Source organism: Dermacentor albipictus, chromosome 1, assembly GCF_038994185.2.
Source record: "Dermacentor albipictus isolate Rhodes 1998 colony chromosome 1, USDA_Dalb.pri_finalv2, whole genome shotgun sequence".
NCBI classification, from domain to species: domain Eukaryota; kingdom Metazoa; phylum Arthropoda; class Arachnida; order Ixodida; family Ixodidae; genus Dermacentor; species Dermacentor albipictus.
The window spans coordinates 446031529-446056538 of record NC_091821.1 but is presented as its reverse complement, the minus strand read 5'-3'; the positions used below and the strand labels follow the sequence as shown (position 1 = coordinate 446056538).

General features: G+C 42.9%; 2 protein-coding genes across 6 annotated transcripts; one reads left to right on the top strand and one right to left on the bottom strand.

Moving 5' to 3' along the window:
* Nucleotides 1-754: 754 nt before the first annotated feature.
* On the top strand, nucleotides 755-24362 carry LOC135903095 (uncharacterized). 3 transcript variants are annotated; one of them, XM_065433477.2, is made up of 5 exons: nucleotides 755-845; nucleotides 20147-20250; nucleotides 22933-22945; nucleotides 23034-23074; nucleotides 24019-24362. In XM_065433477.2, the coding sequence occupies exons 2-5, from the start codon at nucleotides 20202-20204 to the stop codon at nucleotides 24255-24257; spliced, it is 342 nt and encodes a 113-aa protein (XP_065289549.1). In that variant the 5' UTR covers nucleotides 755-845; nucleotides 20147-20201; the 3' UTR covers nucleotides 24258-24362. The 3 variants fall into 3 exon arrangements, 2 of the variants coding, with proteins under 2 accessions (XP_065289549.1, XP_065289548.1); XM_065433476.2 differs by lacking the exon at nucleotides 755-845 and adding an exon at nucleotides 19380-19472 and having other exon boundaries at nucleotides 24019-24361; XR_010564715.2 differs by lacking the exons at nucleotides 755-845; nucleotides 22933-22945 and adding an exon at nucleotides 19380-19472.
* LOC135903093 (uncharacterized) lies at nucleotides 6829-10053 on the bottom strand. 3 transcript variants are annotated; one of them, XR_010564714.1, is made up of 4 exons: nucleotides 9920-10053; nucleotides 9280-9344; nucleotides 8601-8641; nucleotides 6829-7224 (listed from the first exon to the last, which is right to left on the bottom strand). XR_010564714.1 is itself a non-coding variant. In XM_070532334.1 (3 exons), the coding sequence occupies exons 1-3, from the start codon at nucleotides 8768-8770 to the stop codon at nucleotides 6977-6979; spliced, it is 315 nt and encodes a 104-aa protein (XP_070388435.1). In that variant the 5' UTR covers nucleotides 8771-8785; the 3' UTR covers nucleotides 6829-6976. The 3 variants fall into 3 exon arrangements, 1 of the variants encoding a protein (XP_070388435.1); XR_011511479.1 differs by lacking the exon at nucleotides 8601-8641; XM_070532334.1 differs by lacking the exons at nucleotides 9280-9344; nucleotides 9920-10053 and adding an exon at nucleotides 8745-8785.
* Nucleotides 24363-25010: the final 648 nt, after the last annotated feature.

Below are 25010 nucleotides of genomic sequence, written 5' to 3'. Positions count from 1 at the left end.
TGGTATATAAGAAAGGCTAAAAGTCATTACTGAACAAGACGCAGCGACAACGGAAACCGAGCAATGGTGGGTGCTGGTGTATTTCAAAATCTGGGGGGATAAATATCTCTGCTTTCTTACATTCGTGCTTCGAATAGGCGTGTAACCTAATGTATAACGCACAATCCACGCGTGTACTGCGCTCATGAATGGTGGACAGTGCTATCGGCATACTTGTTTCTTTCGCGTGTTCTCCTCTTCTTGACACCCATATCTGGCCAAAAGCCGCGCAGTTTACTTAAATTCACTTCTATTCACCTTGTATGCTGGTTGGAAAACGTGTTAAAGAACTAAAGAGAGAATTCATATCACTCTTCTGTGAATGATATGAGAAGTCATTTTACCAACGTGCAAAGAAATAATTTCGCATTACAGTACGAACGAAGGTTCTTGGTGACAAGATTGAGTATTTTGGGGAGTTGGTCATTCTTTCCTTTTTTGCCTTCTGCTTTCCATTATTAGCACAAAGTGTTTCTACAAGGTATTCGTGCATGAGACACTACGATAACTTTGAATTGAAAAGTCAGGTAAATGATTAACATATACCTATGTATTGCACCGGCTACCATACGTCCCTATAAATATAAAAACTGGTCAAAGACCAAAAACCTAATGCTAGCGTCTATGCCTGTTCTGAATGACTGTTCTTGGTAGTGGTTTTCAGTGAGTTGTTTTCAAAGGGATGGCGCTTCTTTTTTCTAGAGCGGAAAGCCGTCTGTGTTGAAAATTGTCACATCCATCGCCTCTGTCTTCTGAAATGAAGGTCTACGTCTTGTTAACCTTGCTTTCCCTTTCCACCGTTGCCTGTAAGTACACAAAATCACTTTGCATTTGTTATTTATTCCGGGCATTCCTCTATATTTGAGTTTCACCTTGAGGGGCCTATTTGAGTTTGTCCGTATGCCTTACGGTTTGAAGAATAAGGCGCAAACTTTTCAAACATTTCAAATTAACGAAGTTACGCGTGGAATCCCACTCATCTTCATCTGCGTTGACGACATTTTCGTTGCACGTCATACAAACGAAGAGCACAAACAGCACCTTCGCCTTCTATATGAATGACTGGATGAACAGTGCCTGGTCCTAAAGACCCACAATTGCATTTTCAATGTTGAAGCCCTGCATACTCTTGGCCATCGAATTTCATCCCGAGACATCAAGCCACTGGAATCACGGGTGCGGGCGATTGACGACTTGCCTCTCCAACCTCCTTTTGAAAGTTGCGAGTGTTTCTGGGACTCAAATTTTGACAGGCGCTTGATACTATCCTGTGCGGAAGTTCATCAGCCACTGACCGACCTGCTGCGTCGCATATCCAAAAAAAACGTCTACCTTCTAGGAGTCTTTCGAGCACGAACACCCCTTCAAGGAAGCCAAAACGCGGCTGGCGACTGCATTGTTGCTGATTTATCCGTTGCCCAACGCACCAGCTCTCCTTATGGTGGACCCGTCGACCACAGGAGTGAGTGCAGTACTGCAGCAGCATGAGGTCACAGACTGGAGTCTGCTGGGCTTCTTTTCAAAGCGCCTCAAACCTACAGAAGCTCGCAACAGCACCTTTGGGAGGGAAATGCTGGGAATCCATTCCCCTGTCAAGCTGTTCCGTTTTTTTTTTCTTGAAGGCTCTAGCTCTTACATTCTGAACGACCACCAGCCGATAACCTTCGTTTTCAAGAACAGCTCCTCGTACCTATAACGTGAGCTTCAGCAACTTTCCTTTAGCTTCCATTTTTCCACGGAGATCCGCAGTATCTCTGAGAACTAAAATCAGGCAGCTGACGCACTGTCGTGGACGGGCCCTGCGCCTGCTGGCTCTGTGGATTTCCAAGCTCTAGCCTCCGCCCAGCGAAATGACTCCGAGCTGCACCAATTGTCGGAAAAAGCTCGTCACTCCAGATTGCGGTGGTGCCGCTTCTTTATGCAACAACATTGGTCACGTGAAACACGTTGCCAGTTTGTGCCCGTTTGGTTTCGGCGGCCAATATTCAATTCATTTGGCGGGCTAAGCAATCCCGGCATCCGAGTAGCACAGAAGCTTATGACAAGAGTGTCTTCTAGCCACGGATCAACAAAAATGATCAAAGCCGTGCAAGAAGCTGGCAAACTTGTGAACCTGTGAAAGTGACTCGGCACATGCGTTCAGTGGAGCAGCCTGTGTTTAGTTTCCCTACAATGGACACAGCCACACACGTCTTTTTGTGACGTGACTCTATCGAGCCACTATGGACTCCTTCCTGTGGAGGGCGCTTTCGTGTGGTTTCGCATTCAGAGAAAACCTTGAAGGTTGACGTTCGCGGCAAAGAGACAGTGTCATGCGACAGTGCAATAAGCATATGTGGAACATTAATCTTCAGTCGTCCCGCTATCGACGAATAAGCCTCTGGAATTGTATGGAGGGAGCCCTTGTAGCGGCCGTCCGTTACTTCGTTGTGCCCACTGGGGGGTTATTGCCCCCTGCTCGAACTGAAGCCGCCTTGAGAAAGGGGCACCACCAGTGCTGCTCGGAAAGCTTGCGTTTACGCTTTAGTAAAGCCCGTAAACTCTTCGGTGTCTACCTGTCAAACGTGTGTTATTGCCTCCGCTAATCCGAGCTCCCAGCACAGTCAAGAAATAGAGGAAGCACGTATGATTATCTTACGAAATATTTGCAATAAACAGCTTATTAGATTGTTTATAAATAATTCCGCAGACTAAAAGTTAAAAAGGGTGCCATCTTGGAGGACAGTGTTTGTGCACCGCTATTCAGCACGTGCTGGAAAGCCATATAAAAGTTGCGTGAGAATAGAAAGCAATAAGTGCGAGTTTGAACAGCTGATATATAGGCAGCCTGCCGTTTTAAGTTGAGATTTTCTTCCTCATAAATGCTGCATGCCACTTGCAACGAAGCTTTGCAATGCATTACCGACAAAGCCTGAGAGTAGGTTGACGGATTAATAATTCTCAAGAAAAGAACAATTTTCGATTGGTATTCGGCCCCTAGGGGATATGCAACAGTGTATATAACTAAGCAGGTTAGTCACAGGAGACGTGCATCATGACGGAAAAAAAAAACTGACAGAAGAATAGCAATGGATTTGCGTGAAAATGGCATGCAGCTCTAAATTATGACTGGCAGCTTATATTTATTCATTGAAACATAGGTGATTCATCACAGCATTCCACATCGTCTAATCTAAGTGGTATAAGTTTCATAAGTTTCTGTTTGTAAAAAGAAAATTCTTGCGATGTAAAGAAATTATGGCGCAGATCATCCTCGACATTTGTCTAAGTCAATAAAAAGTGTTTCTCTCCCGCACATGGCGCAAAGATCCATCACACTGACGTCCTCACGAGAAAACACTCGCTCAAAGCCCGCCTCAGGCGCGGGTCGTGACGCCCTGACGGCGTACAACCGTAATCAGAAGTGGTCGCAGATGCTAAACGCCACACCCAATTCGTCTTCGGCAAAGTACTTTTGAAAGTATCCGTCTGCATGCCTTAAGTGGTGGTCCTACGATCGGCGTCACGTAGTCTCGGCGGCCAGGTCAGCCACCCTTCGCATGGCATGCTGTGCTCCGAGGCAGCGCGCCGCTTCTCTTGTTGTTCGTGCTCGACCGCTGCGTGTATATCGTCGGCTCTGAACTTCGCCTCCTGACTCACTGCTTCGGTACACATTGCACACATCTGTAGGATATGCAGAACTTCTGCACTCTTACGTTCCTCTTCCACCCAATACTTTCGAGCGTCCATTGCTGTATTGCACGGCTGTATCTGCAAGTAGAAGTCTACGTGCAACATAGCGCCGCTAGCCAACCGAGCTATGTCTTTTTATAAGGTACCGTTTTATAAGGTATAGTGTACCTGTACTGATGAGTTGCGTAAAAAGAGGAGGGAAAAAATTTGTGCGTGCGAGCGGGTGCGTGCCAAAGCGCGCGCAAGTGCGTGGAGCAAGGACAGGCTGGCCAATAGCGGCCAGAAAACTGACACATAGGGGTGCACGTGTCGTTGACAAACATTGAGACTTTGTATGGCCTCGCATTTCACCTTGGCTCAGACTTGGCAAAGAAATATTTAAAATAAGACGAAGAAGATCGAGAAGAGGTGACTGCTGCGCAAGAAGAGCTGTGAATGAACAATAACCGGTGTAAAGTTAGGATACCGTAAGAGAGCAGTCTAGCTTACAGAGCAAAGATGTGTCGCCGATATTATAGCCTAGAATAAAAGGAAGAGGTGCAGTGGCGGACTGCATATAATTTGGAGAGCAGACAATCGATTGTCAACCATAGAGACAAATTTGGTGCCAACAAAGAAGCAGAACACCCGAAGGCTACAGAAAGCGAGAGGATTTATAAAATTTAAATATATCGGGCGTAACATTCAGGGAGGGCTCTCAACTTATCTGAAATTGGCAATCGCTGGGCAGTGGCTTTTGATTCCTGCTGAGGACACAAGTTAGGCAGCTGGCCGGGATTATGATTTAAATCCTTGCCTCCCTTTGTTCTTTCTAGACCCTATACCTCAACCTCAGTGTAGTGTAGCAAACCGCAGACTAATATCTAGTTAACCTCCCTGACTCTCCTCTTCATCTCTCTCTCTCTTTCACCAGCATCTGCAAGCGCTATGCGGATATTAAGACAGCTTCTATGATGCCATGCGCTGGCAGCGCAAAATTAACTGTGACCGCCCCCACTCCCCATTTTATTCTAGCCCCTGCCCTACGTAATGTAACAGCCATATAACAATGGATTTGACACAGCCTAGCGCACGACGTCACATCAAAGCGCACGTAATGAGGGGAATTTCGCCCCTCCTACCTCTAGTTGGCGCGTCATATTGTGTTAGGTTGGGCGACCTTACGAGGGCCGACTTGATGTGCTGTCGATTCTTGACGTGTCAAGTGAATGCAAGTGAAGGAGTGGTTGCACCGTGCCTGCCCTATAGGCGAGTACCATGACGGTGACGGTGTCGCGTGGATGGCAACTGCTGCAAAGAGCTGAGGATACTGGTGATGATGGTTCGTGACTTACGACGAAGATACTACACTTTCATTCCTTTGTAGTACGGTGCCGTACCATCATCAGCAGCAACCATGATGAGCATAACGCCGCCAGTCGCTACAAATAACTAATGGAACTCTTTACCGGCTGAAGTGTCGGTGGTCACATGAAAGACGGCTATGTGGGTGCTGTCCAAAGGATGGTGTCTTTGACGTGTTTTTTGGCTTATGCATTCGCTTCGGTGTATGCAGCAACCAAAAATGTGGCCTTCGAGATTTATTTTAATCCGAAGACCCGCCTGCGTGCTTCAGTTACCTCGTGGCATGGAAGAGGAAGACAGATTGGAAAGGAGGTGAAAAGTGTGTGTCGTACTAGTGTAGAGAAGAAACTTGGGAAGGAGGGAGAGGATAATGTGACGTAAAACATTAGGAGCCAATAGGAATATAGGTGGCGCGTGACGCCGCGATTTGGTGCTCACAGCTGGCACATCACCAGGGGAGAGGAGGAATCGCGCGGTGGCGCTTGGTGGTAGACTTGGCAAATTGTCTACGTGGCGTTTGATAGATTCAGACACGTCTTGGGAAAGCACATGTCTTTGACTAGAACGCGAAATGACAATGCTTTTGGCGCAGTTAAACAGCGTTGTGGCGTCTTTCGCTTGGTTTGCGAAGGCTTGCGAAGGAATAATACTAAGGCTTTTCCTTGTGCCCGACCAATTGATCGGTCATTACTGCTTTTTTACCCAGAAAGCTCCCACACGCGTGCATAGATTTCTACACTAACCATGCCCAAATTTTCCTCTTCCTTCTTGCTATGCAAGTAGCCGCGTTGCTTTCACGTTATACTGCATTTGTTGGCTCTGTTGATGACTAAGCGTACCACTGCAGAAACTGTTGAGCCGAGAGCTGATGCCCTTTCAAACTGCTCAACAGTGCTCTGCTGGGGCAGCGATGTCGTCGATAATAAATATGCATGCACCAATCGCTCTATCAGAACAACATTTTTGCATATAAGTACGCGAATTCTCTTCACAATGAGTGCAGGAGCTGAAGAAGGTGCCAAAATTGTATTAGCATTGGCATCCCGTACAGAGCTTCATAAGTTAGAGCATTGGAACTGTTTTTACGAACACTTGGAAGTAACCACTGTCCCAAAAGCAGTGTAACGTTTTTAGGAAACGATATGGTCAACAATTAAATAGCGTAAGAGTTGAGTTTTCAGTAAACAGTTCTGTAATTGCTGCCTTAATTGTGAAATATTCAAAAGCATAGATATTTGTTGACTATATTGGGAAGATATTGGTGTCCTTATTCTGGTAGCCTCTCTTCCTACGGTAGATAACAGAGGAATTACTCCGAAGTCTAGCCTCAAGGATAAACGTTAGAATCCTCTAGGGTAGTCTGCAGGTGGTTGGTTGTATCAAAACAAGTTATTTCTAGGAAATGCCCCATCTGGAAAATTCGAAAAGACGACACTTCCTAAAGTATGAAACAAGGCCTCAGTTTATAATTGTATTTTGCGCTAGAATGGTTGGTAAAGACGACTGAAGCCAATCATGGTACTGGACGGCTCTCATTTGCGAAGACGGCTGGTCAATGAGAATGCACATTCACGAAAAAAAAAAGCTATTGGGAGTTGGACCCTAATAGTTTACACGCACACAAAACCAAACGTTTGTTTAACTGGTTGAAGATTATTTAGCAATTTGTTGGCGAAAGCTAGTTTTAAAAGCAATAAATGGCTTGCGCAACCCAATAGTTGACTGTGTGAATCAACAAAATATGTATATTCCCTAATAGAAAGCGGCATCTAGTGCTTCAGTCACAATTTATTTGATTTTGTTATTTTCCAGTCACACGAAGCAGTTCCGGCATCTTATACATAAACAGATGTACATGAAAACATTTTCAATGAACAAAATATTACTCAACATGGAAAAAATTTCCCGGCGCGGACTTTGTCTATCCCCTCCTGTTGAGCCACTTGTGCACTCCATGCGCTACGCCTCCTTGCACCACGCCACGAGCAATTATGGGCCAGATGTATTCTGCTGCATCATCGCTGAGTGCTTCGTCAGAGGTGAGGGCACGCAGGACTTGCAGCACTTCATCTTGCTCTTCTTTAGTTGAAGCAACCTCTTTGCCTTGCAAAATCTTGCCGAGCTTCTCGAGACTCTTGCCAGCTTCTTGCACAACCTCGGCTTGCATTTCTACAGAAAGAAGGAAGGAACGTTTAATGAACCAGTTTGAAACAATAACTTGTTTCTAGAAAACCCCAAACCATGCCGCGAAAATGTTTTACAGCTGTGATGTACGTATGCCACACACGTGGTTTCTGACCATGACTGGGTTGCCCTATATATATATATATATATATATATATATATATATATATATATATATATATATATATATATATATATATATAATACTTTCGCGAACACAATGACAAACACATCTGTCTGGTTCGCTCTATTTCCAACTGTTAGCATCCACAAGGAAATTTTTTCCCGACTTCCTGCTGGTACAATTTTCATAGGCATACTTTCTCAACTTCTAAACATAGGGAAATACATGACCTATCTAATGAGCACTCTGCAGTATTCCTATAATTATTCTATAACACGTTGGTGCTCTAAAATATTATATTCGAGGTAATATCTAATCGAAATATTGGTGAATCATAGGTGGTAAGGGTTTAAAGAATGTCGTGATTTGACGCAGTTACGGTGGTAGGTGATGACATAGTACGTATTCCTACTCAACGGTACATGCGGTATTGACAGCATTCATATCAGTAACCATTCAATAGAAGTGATGCATGCTTAGCTCGCCAATCAACTTAGATAGCTAAGTCACGATGTATAACTTTTCTTGCTGCGTACGAAAAACGGCTTTATGGGTAAAAATGTTACGAAATTGAGATATAAGTGTGGGAACACTAGACGTAGAAAGTGTGCAGGAAGTAGACAACGTCGGTCCATATTAGTGTGATCGATCTCTTCCTCTGGAAGAGTTTAAAGGGGGAGCTTCACAAACTCAAGTGCAAAATGTGTCTTGTATTGCGCATGTTGAAAGAGCGCAAATATGATAAGGAGCAAAGTTATTAGACAGAAGGCATCAATAAACGGATACAGTAAGCGTCAGGTAAATAAAATTGTTATAGGCATACAAGTTATAGATATTACAAGCAGCCCAGCGCATCTGATGTCACTTTTGAAAGGCACACAATGAGCAGCGTGGTCCTATGATCTGTCATTTATTTTTATTTTCCAATCTTTCAAGGCTTTGTAATTGCATTACACGAAGCCACACGTCAGCTGACATTGGCACCGACCACTTGGGTGGACGGTTCATTTGAAGATAAATAGGATAAAGGAAAAAGAATCCTGGCAGAATAATGGCTGAGAAAAATGAAGAAAAAGAATGTTTATTCATGTACGGTGTCATAATACATATATAGGTACGTTTTTTTTTTTTTCTGCAACGAAAATATTATGCTTACATACCATAACAATGGCTAGCGAAAAGCAATACTCTCAAAAGGCGTAAAAGAACTGCATGTAATAATAAAGCAAAAAAATACCTTTTGTGAGAACTAGTTTGGGAACCGCAGTTTCTGTGGCACTGATAAAACAGGGTAGAAAGTCAAGAACGCCAGCAATTAGTAACAGTGTACATAAACACACGATTTATGCAAGTACTTGGTTGATATACATTTAGCACTCACACTGAGGCTCCATCTTCGTCAGTCATGAAAAAAGGTGAAAATGTGAAATGATTATTAGTGTAAATAAAGCTCAATATGCTACTATTTTTCCCTAGACTATTGCATCATTTTTCAGCATAGTTCATGAAAAGAAGATGGACGATATCTTAATGTGCCAAAAATCGCGAGTATGATTGTTTTTGTTTAACGTGATGAATGATGTGTCTAACAAACACGTGTTTACATGAAAGCCTAATATTTGCTTATTATTTTCACCTAAGTATTGTTTGTCAAAACAAATTCTCAGGAAATTCGTGTCACACTAAGGCCCTATGTTAGTTATTGAATAAGCTAAACATTTCGCTTTTCAACCAATAACATCGTTTTAAACAGCCAGTGACGTTGGATGACGGACACTTCGAAATTTCTTTTTTTTAATGCGTATAATGATGTCAAAGTCCATTCACAGGGTTTCCAGCGAGTGTTTCCAGCTAAAGGAAGTAATAATTGATATGAAAGTGACCACAATGATGACTGTGATCGCGTGAAAACTTACATGCCACTGCGACTAGGGAGAGCAAGGTTATCCACAGGCAGGCCTTCATGATTGAGTTTAGCAAGCTGCATCAGAAATGCACCAACTAAATTAGTGGCATCTTTATTACAAGCACGATTTCTAAAATAGACAAATACAGAAGCAATACTCTTGCTAGAATTTGAATATTATCATTGTGCAGAGGAAAATTAGCTTACAAGGTTTCTTCTTTGATCACCCTTTACCAGAATTTCTGCATTATTCCAATTTCACGTTGGCCTAGTGAATTTTCTTAAACAAATTACATAATGCCATGCAGGGTACGCAAAGTTTTGTATAATTTCTAGATGAGCCCGTAATACATATCAAAATATATGTTGGCGGTGTTCATTCACAATAGCTCATAGAATAGTAGCTTGGTTATTTGTACTTTTCATGAGTTAGTATGCCTACATAACAAAGCGTCATGATACTCAACAAAATATGGCGACAGATAGCGTCAGAGAGGTAGGGTGCAAAAAGGCAGAATAGTTCCATTCGCGGCATAACGAAAAAATTCCCAAAACCCTCTAACACCATAAAGTTAGCATTGGGTCTTTACGGGCTCTCATTCTTGCCTGTATTGTGGTATAGCCTTCGGCGTAAGAATAATTTAACTCACCGGTGCGTGAAACAGGCTCGATGGTCGACGAATTGCTGACTACGCTGGTTCTTCCGATGCTCTTATATTTTTCGGAAAGGACCGTTATGATGATGCACGATACTCCACGCTGGGTTTTGCCTATCGGTTGCGACAGTAAACACAGCGCTTATCTCTCAGCCGCTCTCCTACTTTCAATCGGTCGTGAAACAAAGTGTCACGTGCCTTCTGGGGACTTTACGCCCAGCAGGCACACAAATAGAGGTCAGGTGAAAGGTTTATTTGTCCGTTGATTGTTTGAGCGCGCCTTTATGTTATTATGAAAGTGTTTGCTAGGCAATGACAACAGAACTACGCAGGTTACCTCCATAGAACGCATGTGCTGCAACCCTCCACCTGGCACCTTCCCAGCGCCGATTTTGCCGCCTCGCTGTTGTTTTTATCCGTCATGTGATTAGGTGGACGTCTTGAGAAACTTAACACTTCACTTCACTTCACGAAAGTGCATTCTCTAGAATGTAGTCTTTAATATTATCCTCGGTAGTATTTACATATATGATGGTATGGCCAATAGAGTGAGAAGGGGCAATAGGGCCAAGTGGGAATACGTTTATTATGCAGCAGCGCAATAGCAGGTACAGACGCAAACATTATGCGAGGTAAAACATGCACTTTTAGGGAACAAGTTTTCTAAGCGTTTCCTTTAATTTCCGAGAACGCAAATTGGCGCATTCCTTGCTTTCACCTCACACCTTTTTTATTTCCGTATTCGACGCTGACGGTCGCCTTTTCTGGCCCCACTGCAACCACAACACAATCTAAGTCTCGTTCTCATTACGATGCATGTTCAACGTATATTATTGCTCTTTGTATGTCGGTGTGAAATGAACAGGTACATTCCTTGACGTTAACACGTTTAGCTTTCTGTTCAAGTTAATAATGGATCAGCAATCTCTTTATTTTATCTTTCCTTACGGCGGAGAAAGAATGCTCAGATGAAAAGAAAGGAAGACTACGTGTTTTCCTTCCGAATAAAATGCATTATGGGACAGTCTTAAGATTGTGTCACAAGTGACAGAACCGCCACGCAACCTATTAGCCTCAAAGTGTACCTTCATTAAGGCGCAATGCGAAATTACACAGCGTCGATCAATCTACCATTCAGAGACCATCTGAATGTAAATTTGGCGTTTAACCACACCCATAAATGACCCAAATTCAGTACACAAGTTAGCTAGAAAGCTAGCACCGCAGCGCACATTTGTATATAAGCCACAAAATACGGAGTTTTCAGAAAGACGTGCACCGAGAGTCATTTAAGCTATAGAAAGTATCACTGTTCTAGATCTTCCGGTGCTGTATTCATATACCTTACCTAACCCGTTCCTTCATGGCCTGAGGTATCTTTCCTCAGCAGTTGTGTTTCTGTGTGGGTCGCCATTGTGAGAATGACGGTAGAGAAAAAAAGGCTGGCCTGTTAGACATGCTATAGCGTCCACTGGGCTACACCACACGTTCGGGAATTAATACTGAGAAAAGATAGGAAGAAAGAAAGTTAATGAATGCACTCTCACAGATAAATGTTCAGTAGTATCTATCAAAGTACCTTCTCATATGAATGGTGGTGAATAATCTGCAATATATTTGTCCATCTAGAAATAGTGAAGCTTCAGGATAAACTATGTCTTAACATGAAACTTGTGACCACAGCACATTCTAAGTTTCAGCATATGGCTTGAGCAGCTCATTAGCGGCACGTTTATGTATTGGAGGTACTGAATCACTGAAGTCATCCCATACGAATGTATTATAAATAATAAATGTTCTATGTATACGAAACAAAATTTTTTTTCTTGTAATATGGTGGAAAATTGCGTGACTATATCACTTTCGCTGTACTCTGACATTTAAGTTTAGGTGGGAAGGAACGTTATGCAGAAAGATTTTCGAACAGGTGCGCTTTGGAGGGAATTGGCATGATGAGAGTGGTTCCAAGCCGAAAGATCTAAACACGCGGATGCGGTCGCAGGACTGATTACTGCCAAAACTATAGAAGATAATTTTAGGACAATGAATGTCCATATGTAACTGCACATAGTCTTCAAGCTGGTTTTCCCGTATTAAGGCACTTCATTCCTACATGACGTCGTCTTCAAAATTGTTTAGCATAGCCACAAGGACACGGAACAAGAAGGCACATGCGGCAAAATGCAGCGCTGTGCGTTGTCTTGTATGCCTTGTATGTTAGTTTTATTGAACCTGAGCTACAACAAATTAGAAGAATTACCAACAAACCCATACAGCTACTTCTATCTGACATAGTCTTCGTCTATGCATATATTCAAAGCAGATCCACAATATCCACTCCCGACTCAGAGACCGCTATTTGAGAAAGTATTTTTGCGAGACATTGGCATTTTTTTACTTGAAAACACAACATACTAATGTAAGTATCATAACGCCACCTGCGCTACTGCATGCTGCATGCTTCCCAACTGCTGTACTTTTTTCTTTCCTGCAGCTGTCACTGGGTTCTCTAAGCGAACATCTGCCCTTACCAATTTTCCTTGCCTCCTTTTCTTTCACCACTTCTTAAGCATCCTGCCGATGCTCTTTTTGAGGAAAAGAGAAAATGCTACCTATAATAGTGGGCACAGCGCAAGAGAAGTGGCAGAAAAGAGACAAAGAAAGAAGTGCGCGTTTGTAGACCGTTTGTATAAATAAATGTGCAAAGTGCACACATCGCTATGGTCATTCGATTTACTGCTTTTCTACACCCAGTACTGTCACAATGAGCCACGGCTCTCCGCAAAAGCTGTGCGCGTGCCCTCCGTCACCTTTCTTGAGCCAAGGCTGGTATGCATGCCGGGAAATGGTGGCTGCAAGAGGCGGGCCCGATCCTGAGGCTGAATGCCGTAGTGCTTAGGAGGCCAATTATGTACTGCTAAATGGCAACGCAGGACTGATACGCCTGCACACGAGCGTGTACCTTACTGTCGCTTCTGGCTTTCATCTCTCTTCATCGTGTAGTCTGCCCTGATGGAATGTAGAATGAAGTAACACTCAACAAATATTGTGGCTCATGCAGTACAGGAGTTGTCCCCATCGCCGACTTCGCTGTGGTGTCAGCCAAGGACACCTTCAGCATGCGAGCGCGCGAGCATGCAAAGATGTACCTGTGTCTTTGCGGATGACCAAACTTGCATTTCGATAGCTATGATATGTGGCGAAGCCACTATGTGTGCGTCATAAGACCACAACAAACTCCATAACAGCCTTTCGCATTGCCATTTCTTTGCGTTGCCATTTGTTGGGCGTGTTGGCAAACTGCCTTGTAAAACATATTTAGCGCCAGCGAACAAGGTCACAGGGGAGACACCAAAAAGCACACAGTGGTGTCGGCTCCCTTCTGTCTTGGTTCGCTGGCACTAAATATGCTTCCCAACATAAATTTTGGACGTGCGTCCTGCCTTCGTCCGCATACCTATAATTCAAGATAGCGGCGGGCAGCCATTAGGAGCACAGGGTTTGCCAGAATTATGCGAAACGTCTTTACTAAATGAGAGAATTGGATTCGGCAAATGCAGTGAATAACCTAAGAAAACATTATTTGAAAATATAAATAAAGGTGTACATCTCAATGAAATGAAAATTAACAGTTTGCTTGTCATTCATCCCTGCACGGGAGCGGTGGTCGCTGGCCGAGCTTGCGCTGTTAAACAAACTATGGAGTATATCACATGAATGCAACGGCCCCCATGACACTATGGCCCTTTGCGACGTAACGGATTGACTACTAATGTGTGGGAGTATCTAGCGCTACGAGGGACGTTGAAGAGGCGGGCCCGCACCTAGTGCGTGCAGATAGGAGTGTCTTTCGTGTGCCTTTGTCACAATCTGGCGGCCTATCGGGCGCCGTGGAAAACACAGCCGATTACGGAATGCTGGCTGCCCATTTCGCAATTTCACTAATACAGCGACTGGGCATAATATTGGCAAACAAAAGCAGATCGCAAACGTTATATTGAAAAAAAAATCAACTGAGCCAATTGTGCTCAAAAGCAGGACATTCCCTAAGCGAAAATATAAAATCTACGAAAGTGTGTTTCCTGAAGGCTGCAGCTAAGCCGCTTCCTTAAGCATATAGCCTCGAGCAAGCGAACTTTTCTACACTCAGAAATAATATCTTTCGAGAATGGATCATTTTGCAAACTTCGCTAAACGTCTTCCCAAGAGACATTTCTCGTCAAGATGTTTTTGCAATTGTGATTAGATTTTCACATATTGGTTGCTTATTTGAAAGAAAAAAAACTATGAAATTATCTTCACTAAAATGTAATTGCTGTTTTGCTGCTGGTAAGTGCTGGCGCTAAATAATAATATGTAATTGCCAATCGGTGTCGTAATAAATGAAATCTGAAGACAACGCAAGGCAATGCCGGCCACCTAGCATTCACACATCTCTAACGCCTAAAATTATTCAGTGTCATTCTTATGGTTAGTAATTTCGCGTGCAATAGTTATTTCAGGGTAGTCACCGTGAATCTGAGCACTCAAGTGTGCAAAGCAAAGCGTTTGTCATTCGTCGCTGGTTTTCCTACGAGAGATGCAATACTAACAGTGGCATTCTGCGCCATTGTTTGTGCGCACGGATCTGGTTATGATCTGCCACGCACTGGCTAAAGAAAAAGAAAAAAACTGTCGAGCCGTGGTACCAACCAAGCTAAGAGCGTTATCGGACTAGTGTTTTCCTTTTGAGTGCCCGTTCAATGTCATTTGAGTGCAAATATTTATTCTGCAGATTTTTCTAGGTCCATTTACACGAGGAGTGACGTCAGCGACGGAATTCACCTGCTTTATGTTAGTGCTGTCTGATATCGGTCAGATTTTGATATTACTTCCACCATCAGGCCTGCTTGGCAAGTGATTTGACGAACAATTTAGCGAAATAACTTTCTTGTAAAAACAGGACCAGATACTCATGCCCTCGGCGAATATGCTAAGCTGTGAGATATTATATACGGAAAGATGAAATTTTTTGCTAGCAAAGCAACAATTCCTAATAATTTGGTCTTTTCTTGACTGACTTGTATTTCTTACACAAACTTTCCTTCCATCTTCATTTAAGTAACCTGAAAGCGTGAAATACGGCAAGTAACTGTGGGGGCATATCATGCATTGGGAAAAGCGCTCGCTCGCCCCATCGACCTCAAGATAATGGCTGCACATCTGCTCCGATTCTCCACCACAAACTCTGCTGCCCAATGGCCACCACATCATGTCTGCGGAAAACCCACGGCTGAGTGATTACAAAAGTCACAATACTATCTGTACCACGAACTGTTTGATAAGCTGTTTGCCATTATTATTTTCTTCCTGGACTTCCCACACTCAACAAGAGACGCCTATGCAGATTAACCGAGAAGAGAGCAAAAAAAAAAGAATAATAACGGACGCTGAGCAAAGCCGGATTGCTTCCTGGCACTAATATAGATTCTTGACTGGATGTACAGGCACGGACACTGTTAGCAGGAGCACGACAGCCCGTGGCGGAGCTCCCGACCAGCACGTCGTGAAGACTTGGCAGACGACTCACGACAGCAGATGACTCCGCAAGATTTTCGCCAATCGCTTCGATTTCGACTAAGCCGCAAGACTACATGAGGCGACACTGGTGCACTTTGCGTAGCGTTTGCATGGGCTGCGTGTGGTAACTAGGAATGGTTGCGCCTGTGCAGTGAACGATGGTCAATAAAATAAAATAAAGAAAAGGCAGCGATGTCGCACGGCGACAAGCATGGCGATATCATCAATGAATGATACTGCCTTTTCGTTGATTCATGCGATGCATTTTATTATTTGAGAACAGCTAATGCTTTTGTGTTTTGCTTATAGTGTTGCTCGAAGTTTCTTGTTCGATTCAATACCGCTTAGTACTCCCGGTCAGAAAAGTAAGATCTGCATTTTATCTTGAACAGCGACATTACTACTTCTATCAGAAGCGAAAATAGCGGCGCCCCGTTTCAAATATTTGGGTGTCGCACTCAAACGACCCATGCTTGATGTAGCACAGCATTACTGCACGCAACTTAGCCCTATTTGGGTATCTGACGGCTGATATTGCAATATAACCGTAATTATTTACAACAATATGCCCATTAGCCACACCCGCACAGGTAAACTACTTTCCAGATAGTGCGCTGATATAAAACGAAATTTTTCTGGGAAATATTATATGCCGCCAAATACAGCGTAGCCAGAAAGCCGGCCCACGCTGGTGAAGCCCCGAATGTTCGCCATTGCTCCTTAAGGCAGTTACCTATCACTGAAAAATATTAACTTACGGAAACAGCGCCTGAACATTGATGTGTCGGAAACCCTTATACCAAGCTTATCGCAGGTGCAGAACATCTCAAAGTGCTTTGTAAGTGTTAGTTAAGAGTAAACTTAACTGACTGTTCCTTACGCTTACCTTGAAGTCCTCGTTGTCACCATTAGATCAGAAAAAACACTCTTTTTTTCTGCATCTCAAGTGGTCATGAATAATACCAGGTTACAGCAGCAATGGAAATGCTCATTACTATGACGCCATTAGTCTGCAAAGTTCAAATCAGGTCTGCTTATCCTTAGAAAAGCAGTTATGTCTTCATGCATACCAAAATTTCGCCAGGTAATGTGACTGTTGACCATTTCTGAGAAGAGTACGAAGTATTCTAGTTTTAAAAAATTGGCGTCCGTCACGCTTAGGTGTAAATAGGTGTGCAGTGAAGCTTTCCATGAAGCCCGGGCAAATTGTACATAAAAAGTTATGTGATGTTTTGCTAATGTTGCATGCACGTGTACCCTGTGTTGCTTTTTCTACGGCGGCGTTGCTTCCATTCCACACAGCACAACGATGTGGCTTGGCTCAGGCGCAAGTGTCGAAATTCAATATCATTTTTCACGCTTCATCGAAAACGCAGCCGAAACTATTTTTTTACTCTATAATAGAGCTAGTGGGGCTGCCTCTGATGAAATGCAATACAGCCGGCTCATATGGTCACTCTGCCCATCTTTCTGAATGACATGAAAACGAATCCAAGAGGTGTCCTCACCGAAATTGAATTCTCATCAGTACAACACAATGTGCATAGAGGATAGAAATATTTGCTACTTGAACATCGGCACGAGGAACAATCAACAGTATTATGTAACAGGTAGCTCTAGTCTAACATTTCTTTGTGATCGCTAAGCCTCTAAAGCCAAAGTCAATAGACGGTCTAATGAGCTGAAACGCTACAATGCTCTTGGAACAAGATTTGCCTCTCTTTGCTGGAAATTTTCTTGCAACTATCAAACATTTTTGCAGGGACCGTAGAAAAAATTATGCCAATAGGAAGTCGATGATTAGATTGTATTTGCGGGTGTATGATACACTACCTACCACAACAGATCATACGCTTCCTTTAATTGGTTTCTTGTCCATGGGTAGCCGGCATAAGTTTCATCGAAATATTTACGTGCGGACTTGCTTAGCGAAAACAAACTTCGTCAGTTCAATGGGCGCATTCTATTTGCATGATTCTGTTCCTCCCTTTTCATCCACGATTCACGACCAACTAATACCAATGATATTGGCTGCTCAGACCACTGACGAAGCGCAAGATCGAACAGCATTGAGATAAAATCGCTGCGCTATCCCGGCTCTCGTTACAGATGAACAAAATAGTGCAGGTATACTGAGCCGGGCTTTGTTTTTGGGAGGCATGCAAAAAAGTAAAAGTGGAAAATTCATTACGAATGATTTTCGCGCTTTGCCTTTGGCGCAGCAGTCTTTTGCGGCTCATGAATATGCTGGTTTGAATCCCGTGAGAGCCGGCAGCACATCTGTGAGACTTGAGCTGAAACATTTTCTGTGGAGAAGTATAAAACGCATGCTCAATGTTCTGAAACGTACGAAAGTGTTTTGGCCTCTTCTTTCGGGTGTTTTCCTTTTCATTATTACGGGTGTCTTAACCGTGAGATCTCGGGTTATTGCGTAGCTGTCGGCAAGGAGTGTATTGTTTCTTAAATACATAGTGGCTGTGTACATTATGCACACTCACGACGAAATCTTGGTAGCTACCACGTTTAAACTTGGATGAAACAAATACAAAACTGTTTATCAGGGAATGAATAGTAGTAAAAAAATTGTAAATTATTATTTATGCTCAGTAAAGAAGTTGGTGATAAACGTTTATAACGCCATGCCTTGTCACAGCTTCAACAAAGTGCAACAATGCTTGTCTACAACGCAGGATGAGGCAGTTTGTGCAGCGAATATTCACCAAAAAATCTGCCGGCAACTAAGAAGCGCAGCTGCAGTTTACCCGCACAGACTTCAGTTTATCGCGGTAAACACTCTGATAAAAACTTTTTCCAGAAAGTTGATTTCTCACACCAGTGCTATATAATGTTGCCTATTTCTTCGATTCATACCGTAGCATTCACCGCCCTTATTTATTATGCAGGGCTTTTTTCTTAAAGGTAACCAATAAATTTGTGCAAAATAGCCTGTGCAATATATTTAAATTCGAGTCATTGAGTTAAATTAGTCAAAGAGGCGGACATTACTTGGGAGCTAGATTGAAATTCATAATCCACCATTTAGCTCAAACTTATTAATTTTGTAATGAAATAGTCGACTGAACATAATGAAATTGACGAATTGTAGCAGGCGAGTTCAAAGGTGTCTCCAATTGCAAATAAATTTTCATGATTATGGCAGTTTTGCTATACCAATTTGTGAGGTTGGCAACAAAATACATTGCTGTCCAAGGTACTTTCGTGTGTCAACTGGTAAAATGACAATTTCATAAAAAATAATTGGAACAAGAATGCATGTTCGCTCAACCTCACCTCACATACATCAAAACCAGTACAACCTCAATATTTGTGCCAGGCGAATATCCCTTACGAAACTCGCCAGTCGCTACTCGCAAATTTCAATATTTGCCGTAATGTATGTACTTAAAACGTCAATTAGCTATTTTAACTCATTTATTAGATTATGCATTTCGATCTCTCGTGCCAGTAATGTCCCCCGCATCGAGCAACCCACTTCAAAGACTAAAATAATGCTAGCAGCCATGGGCGATATTTAACAATTTACGATTTAAAAAGAAACAGTTTAAATTACAACACTTCACGTGCGATCGGCGTCAGTGCTTTATTTATGTTCAGATATGCGGTCATGTTGATATATCATGGCGCTGTTTCTCTATTATTCTTTGTAAATATATTATTTCACGAATAAAAAAAATATGCGTAGCGCCTGTCACACAGCCAGGCAACCCCGGCGTACGCGACCATGTAAATAGAAGAGGGATAATCTTGGAGGCTATTGTCTGTCGGGATGTTGCTTCAGAGGAGGTTGTCCCTGTGGCAACACCAGTTTTCATAACACGTGATGTTCCCATGAGATTTGCAACGCAGATAGGAAATCCCCAGGGATAACATTGTCCTATTTGTTAGAGTGCCTGAAGGTACATGGTATATAAGAAAGGCTAAAACTCATTACTGAACTAGACGCAGCGACAACGGAAACCGCGCAACGGTGGGTGCTGGTGTATTTCAAAATCTGGGAGGATAAATATCTCTGCTTTCTCACTTTCGTGCTTTGAATAGGCATGTAACCAAATGTATAACGCACAATGCACGCGTTTACTGCGCTCATGAATAGTGGACAGTGGTATCGGCATACTTGTTTCTTTCACGTGTTCTCCTCTTCTCGACCCCCATATCTGGCGAAAGCCGCGCAGTTTACTTAAATTCACTTCTATTCACCTTCTATGTTGGTTGGAAAATGTGTTAAAGTACTAAAGAGAGATTTCATATCATTCTTCTGGGAATGATGTAAGAAGTCATTTTACCAACGTGCAAAGATATAATTTCGCATTACAGTACGGACGAAGGTTCTTGGTGACATGATTGAGTACTTTGGGGAGTTGGTAATTCTTTCTTCTTTTTCGCCTGCTGCTTTCCATTATCTAGTACAAAGTGTTTCTACAAAGTATTCGTGCATGAGACACTACGATAACTTTGGATTCAAAGGTCAGCTAAATGATCAATACGTATGTATTGCACCTGCTACCGTACGTCCTTATAAATTTAAATATTGGTCAAAGACCAAAAACCTAATGCTAGCGTCTACGCCTGTTCTGAATGACTGTTCTTGGTGGTGGTTTTCAGTGAGCTGTTTTCAAAGGGATGTCACTTCTTTTTTTCTAGAGCGGAAAGCCGTCTGTGTTGAAAATTGTCACATCCATCGCCTGTGTCTTCTGAAATGAAAGTCTACTTCTTGTTAACCTTGCTTTCCCTTTCCACCGTTGCCTGTAAGTATACAAAATCACTTTGTTGCCCCCGTTTGACACTTTGCATTTGTTATTTATTCCGGGAATTCCGCCAAAAGCTGGTCGCCACTATGGTGGCGTCCGGCTTCATAAGTTCGTAGCTTCTGGGGAAACAGAAAAGAGCTGCGTTTCTTTTTTCTTAGTCACAAAATGTATGCGTCCCTTAGAAAAATACACCGATAGGAAACTCATAAGCTGTTGTGAAATGAAGGGTTTGTAACATCATTTACTCATGTCATACTACGTCGCTTAAGTATGTGCACGCAAATGCACGGCTGGTAAATTTCCTAAGCTAATGCAATCACTAGAATCAATGGGTAGTCTACACAAGGAATTTCACAGCCAGAAATGTGTTGGTCAATACGATGACCTTTGCATCTTTGTGACTTTTGTGGCCTTGCGACAACAAACTCATGCGGGTTCTGCCATGTGGCGACATTTTGTTTCCCCCTGACACTGTTCATGTTCTTACATAGAGCTTTTCGAAATGGTATTGTATTTTTGCGTGGCTGGTATCTGTCCAACCGATAAAATTTTGCTTTCACAAAATCGAGATTTACTAAAGCGTAGACAGAGACCGACACAGACAGACGATTGTCTTCCTTCATTCTTGTTTTCTCCAGTTTGCGTTTGTTCTCTCTAAGACAAATTGAAGTACTTGCCAAAGTTTTAAAATAAGGTAATTTATGGTACCACATCACTTAATAGCGTGCAAAGTGAAAGTGTTGACTGAATATGTTTGAAGTGAGAGCATTAGTAAATATTGCGATAATTTTGGCGTGCCAACGTGCCAATATTTTTGCCAATAAAGAACAGTAACGTAGTAGTTTCAACAATGATGAATAACAAAATTAACTTAGGAAAAAATGCAAAAATCGAATAAAAAGACCAAGGGCGCAAAAAGCCGCACATACGTCTGGAATTTTAATAAATTTCCAAGCACAAAAAAAGAAAGAAAAATGAAGAAAGGATGGTTCGAAACGTTGTGTTAGGAAAACAGCCGCAATGCGGTACGTGAAGCATTCTTTGGGGGCTGCAAATTCTGTATGGTCAGTACGGTGCAGAATTGACATAAAGAAAGAACAAAGTTTATATGAAGCCTTACGTGTTCAGCGTTTGTTTAACTAGTGGGGATCCTACGGCACAATTTTACAATCGTGCTTGCCCCCAATTATAGCAGACGTGTTTAATCTGCAAATGGTGTTCGGCCACAACGTTAGAGAAAGGACTCCCTATCGTGGGCGCTCGAGACAGCCGAGGGCAACTAAAGACCACCTAACACGTAGATGCTCAAGGCTGCTGGGCTTGCGTATATCTTCCATGTTTGCACTTCCTGTGGAGACCGGCACGTCCCATTTGGTTGGCTATCCCTTTGTGTTTCTGCTCGAATCTCTGCACGTAATTTCTAAGCCCTTCGAGTCGAATTAAGGGGCCCCATAGCAAGTAAGCGTGACATTTCTCTAGCAAATTACTCTCCTTGTCCCTTTAACGGCTGACGAGCACCGGTTTGAGTCCCATGAATTGTACCTACGGTGACACAGTTGGCCCTCCAACGCGACCACTCCTCCTCGGATCGACTAGCGCTCTGCCGAGCGTTAGCCGGCATTGCGCTAGAGTGCAGTGACGTAGGCTTCTCAATGACTCGCGAGTGCCTAATTTAGCTCCGATTGCGTCATGTGTCACGTGACAAGACTATCTGAGCCCGCGACACCTGCATGATCAAGTAAATCGCGCCTTTCCTCTGCGGAATAATATCACAGTAAGGCACGTCGCTAGTAAGATTTTATAAGTATGAGCCATAATAGTAAATATTTTTTCTTACATGTGGTTTTAAAAAGCGACGCGTAGAACAAGGTGAGACATGTTTTACGACTAAGTCGTAATATTCGCCTCCAGCTTGACAGTTCAGCATTTAGATTATATGCGTAAAGATTCGTCGTAATTGATGAGACAATAATGTCACAGTGCAGTCCCTCAGTAAAGGAACAATAAGGAAATAAGGAATTTCGGCTATTTAATAGTTCAAAGAAGGAGTTGTTACTGACCAAAATAGTAAATGCAGCCGCATATGTGGGAATGTGAAACATGTTATGAACACATATGGACAGAAGTGAAGCAGTAAAGCAGACACCAGAGCGTGTTTGTGTTCTCGTTATTTATTCAGTGTGTCTTGTTTAGTGTACCTCTAGTAACAGGATTCAGAGTTCTCGGAGCCTAGCTTGCCCTTGTAACATATTTCAAACTAACTTGGGAAAAGGTTGCTTGCCTTTGCAACCCATGTATAGCCATAAGCCCTACCACTTAGAAAAAAAGTTGTAGTACCGTGGTTCGATTGTTTTGTTTGGCGATAGCAACAATGATTTCTAATTACAAATTATCAAATTTCTCAGTGATGCTAAGACTTAATTTACGATTGTCTGAAAGTCAATCAGCACACTTTAAAACCACTCTAGATGATTTAAAAGTAGCCTTTCTTATTTAGGCACAGTTATTAGCTACGATGTTTTATACAAATGATTAAGCATTCTTACTATATGTTGATATTGTCTATGTGAATACAGCGCGGCTAAATGTGATCCCTATAGTGTATATTCGAATAACGCGCGCTGATAAATTAATAATTACTAACGTGTTACCTCTTTCTCTCTTTCACGGTTAATGAAGACGGAGGAACGGGGTGAGTTTGCAACAACAAGCCTTGTGCGAGGGCGATGCCTTTGGGGACTGTTACGCTAATCTTTTATATTTTCGACGTCTTTACGCAGATCCCCACAGGGTACCGTGAATGAAGGAGTTCGTTTGCGTGGTAAGGAATCACATGTTACATCCAATTCCAATATAGTCTCGAGGTGCTGCCATTCCCCTTCAACCGTTATGTCACCGAGAGAGCGCTTAAAATTTTGCACATTAAATTTGTTACTTTATCAGCATTCTTTTTGTATGGCATACTAGACCAGATAATTATGTTGACGTTGTGTAATAAATGAGAAGTAAAATGTGTATCAGTGCCACGTCGCAGAAGTACTGCTAACCAACGATCAAATTCGAAGGCGAAAAGCGCTCTCAGTTTTCAATGATTTGCAGTACACAGCCGCATGTCATGCGAAATAATCAACTAGACATATTTCTCTCGGCCGCAATTCTCTGTTTATTTGAAACTAGAGCGATATGTTGATATGATGATATGATGAGCATAAACTTCGTAACATTTCTCCAAAATGTGGATGCCCGAATCATCAGACCCCACAAGTGCTACCCATGTTTTATTTCTTACCTCCAAGTGTCTCTGTGGTTTTGTTTTCGAGTGGTTGCGATGCCCGGCATCAGTTGCCACATAACGATAGAAGTAGAATACCCTGAACTGTCGTACCCGGCGTGGTTGCTTAGTGGCTATGGTGTTGGGCTGCTGAGCGCGAGGTCACGGGATCGAATCAAGGTTAGGGTGGCCGCATTTAGATGGGGGCGAAATGCGCAAGAACTAGTGTACTTAGATTTAGGTGCACGTTAAAGAAACCCGAGTTTCTTCAATTTTCAGGACCACCCCACTCCGGCTTGCCTCATAATCATATCGTGGTATTGGTACGTAACGCCCCGTAATTGATTGACAGGAGCGGTCGTGCGTGGCGCTTTTCCCACACCTAAAAAAAAAGCCGGGTGGTCACAGTTGATTCCAGAGCCCTCTACTACAGCTTCTCTGACAGCCCGTTGCGCAGGTCAGGCTCGCTGAACCCCGTGTTGTCTTTCTTGCAGAGGCCGACGTAGGTGCAGATGACAAGGCAGGAGAAATGCTGGTGACTATGGGTCGGCTGCTTCAGGGCGAGAACGTTGCTTTAACCAAGCAGGCCAAAAGCGACTTCATCAAGGTCATCCATGCTTTGTCTCACAATGCCGAAGACCCAAGTGACGGTGGCTCCGAGTACTTCTTGCCCATCCTCGTCCGCGCTATAAGGCGCCTAGTAGTCCGCAATGAGCGAAAGAACAATGGATAAAAATGTGTTCGCCTCGTTCAGATAGCATGAATAGGTTGTGTGCGAATTGAAGAATGCAATAAATTGTGGTAAAGACAAAGTCGTTTATGAATGCGTTTGCATATTCGAAGCTATTCGTCTTGCCACTGAGGAAACTACGCTCCTTCATCACCAAAACGCTTTAATGAATGATTTCCTTCAGTCCCTATATAATTCAATGTAGCGATAGCGTTCTTGCGTAACACCATGCTCTCATCAGGTTTTCTTGCAATGTCTGGCACGTTCAGCGCGATACTTCACAAGTATCCTAACTGAGTGGTTCGGACAGTGTTTTCGGCCAGCGTAATCGTGAAATTCAAGTGTTCACTAGACGAATTGGGAGGAGAATGGCTGGAACTGGAAAGGATAGCGCTACCTTGTCTGCACACATGAAGCTTACCTGCCCACGAACAACGCAAGAGACTTGCGCAAAATAGGTAACGTTTAACGCTGAAGCGCATTTGTGCGTAGCCACTCATAAAATATGTTATTTAAGCCAACGTTATTTAAGCCTACGTTATTTAAGCCTACGGCATACGACATTGTCAGATTAACTTCTTGGCTAGGCATATATGTCATCTATCAATTATTGCCATGCCTTGTGTAAGCACCCTACCTATATGGGTAAAATAAAAAGGAAAGTTTAATGACCTTATCGGCACCGCAAAATCTGCATATCTCTTCACTGCCACGCATTACACAGCCGGGGATTTCCAGCGGCATTGCCTAAACAGA

Coding starts and splice junctions, on each gene's coding strand:
- LOC135903093 (XM_070532334.1), bottom strand. CDS start 8,770: ATGACTGACGAAGATGGAGCCTCAGT. Junction 8,642..8,744: donor GACGAAGATGGAGCCTCAGT/GTGAGTGCTAAA, acceptor CTGTTTTATCAG/TGCCACAGAAACTGCGGTTC. Junction 7,225..8,600: donor CAAACTAGTTCTCACAAAAG/GTATTTTTTTGC, acceptor TTCTTTCTGTAG/AAATGCAAGCCGAGGTTGTG.
- LOC135903095 (XM_065433477.2), top strand. CDS start 20,202: ATGAAAGTCTACTTCTTGTTAACCTTGCTTTCCCTTTCCACCGTTGCC. Junction 23,075..24,018: donor TGAAGGAGTTCGTTTGCGTG/GTAAGGAATCAC, acceptor TCTTTCTTGCAG/AGGCCGACGTAGGTGCAGAT.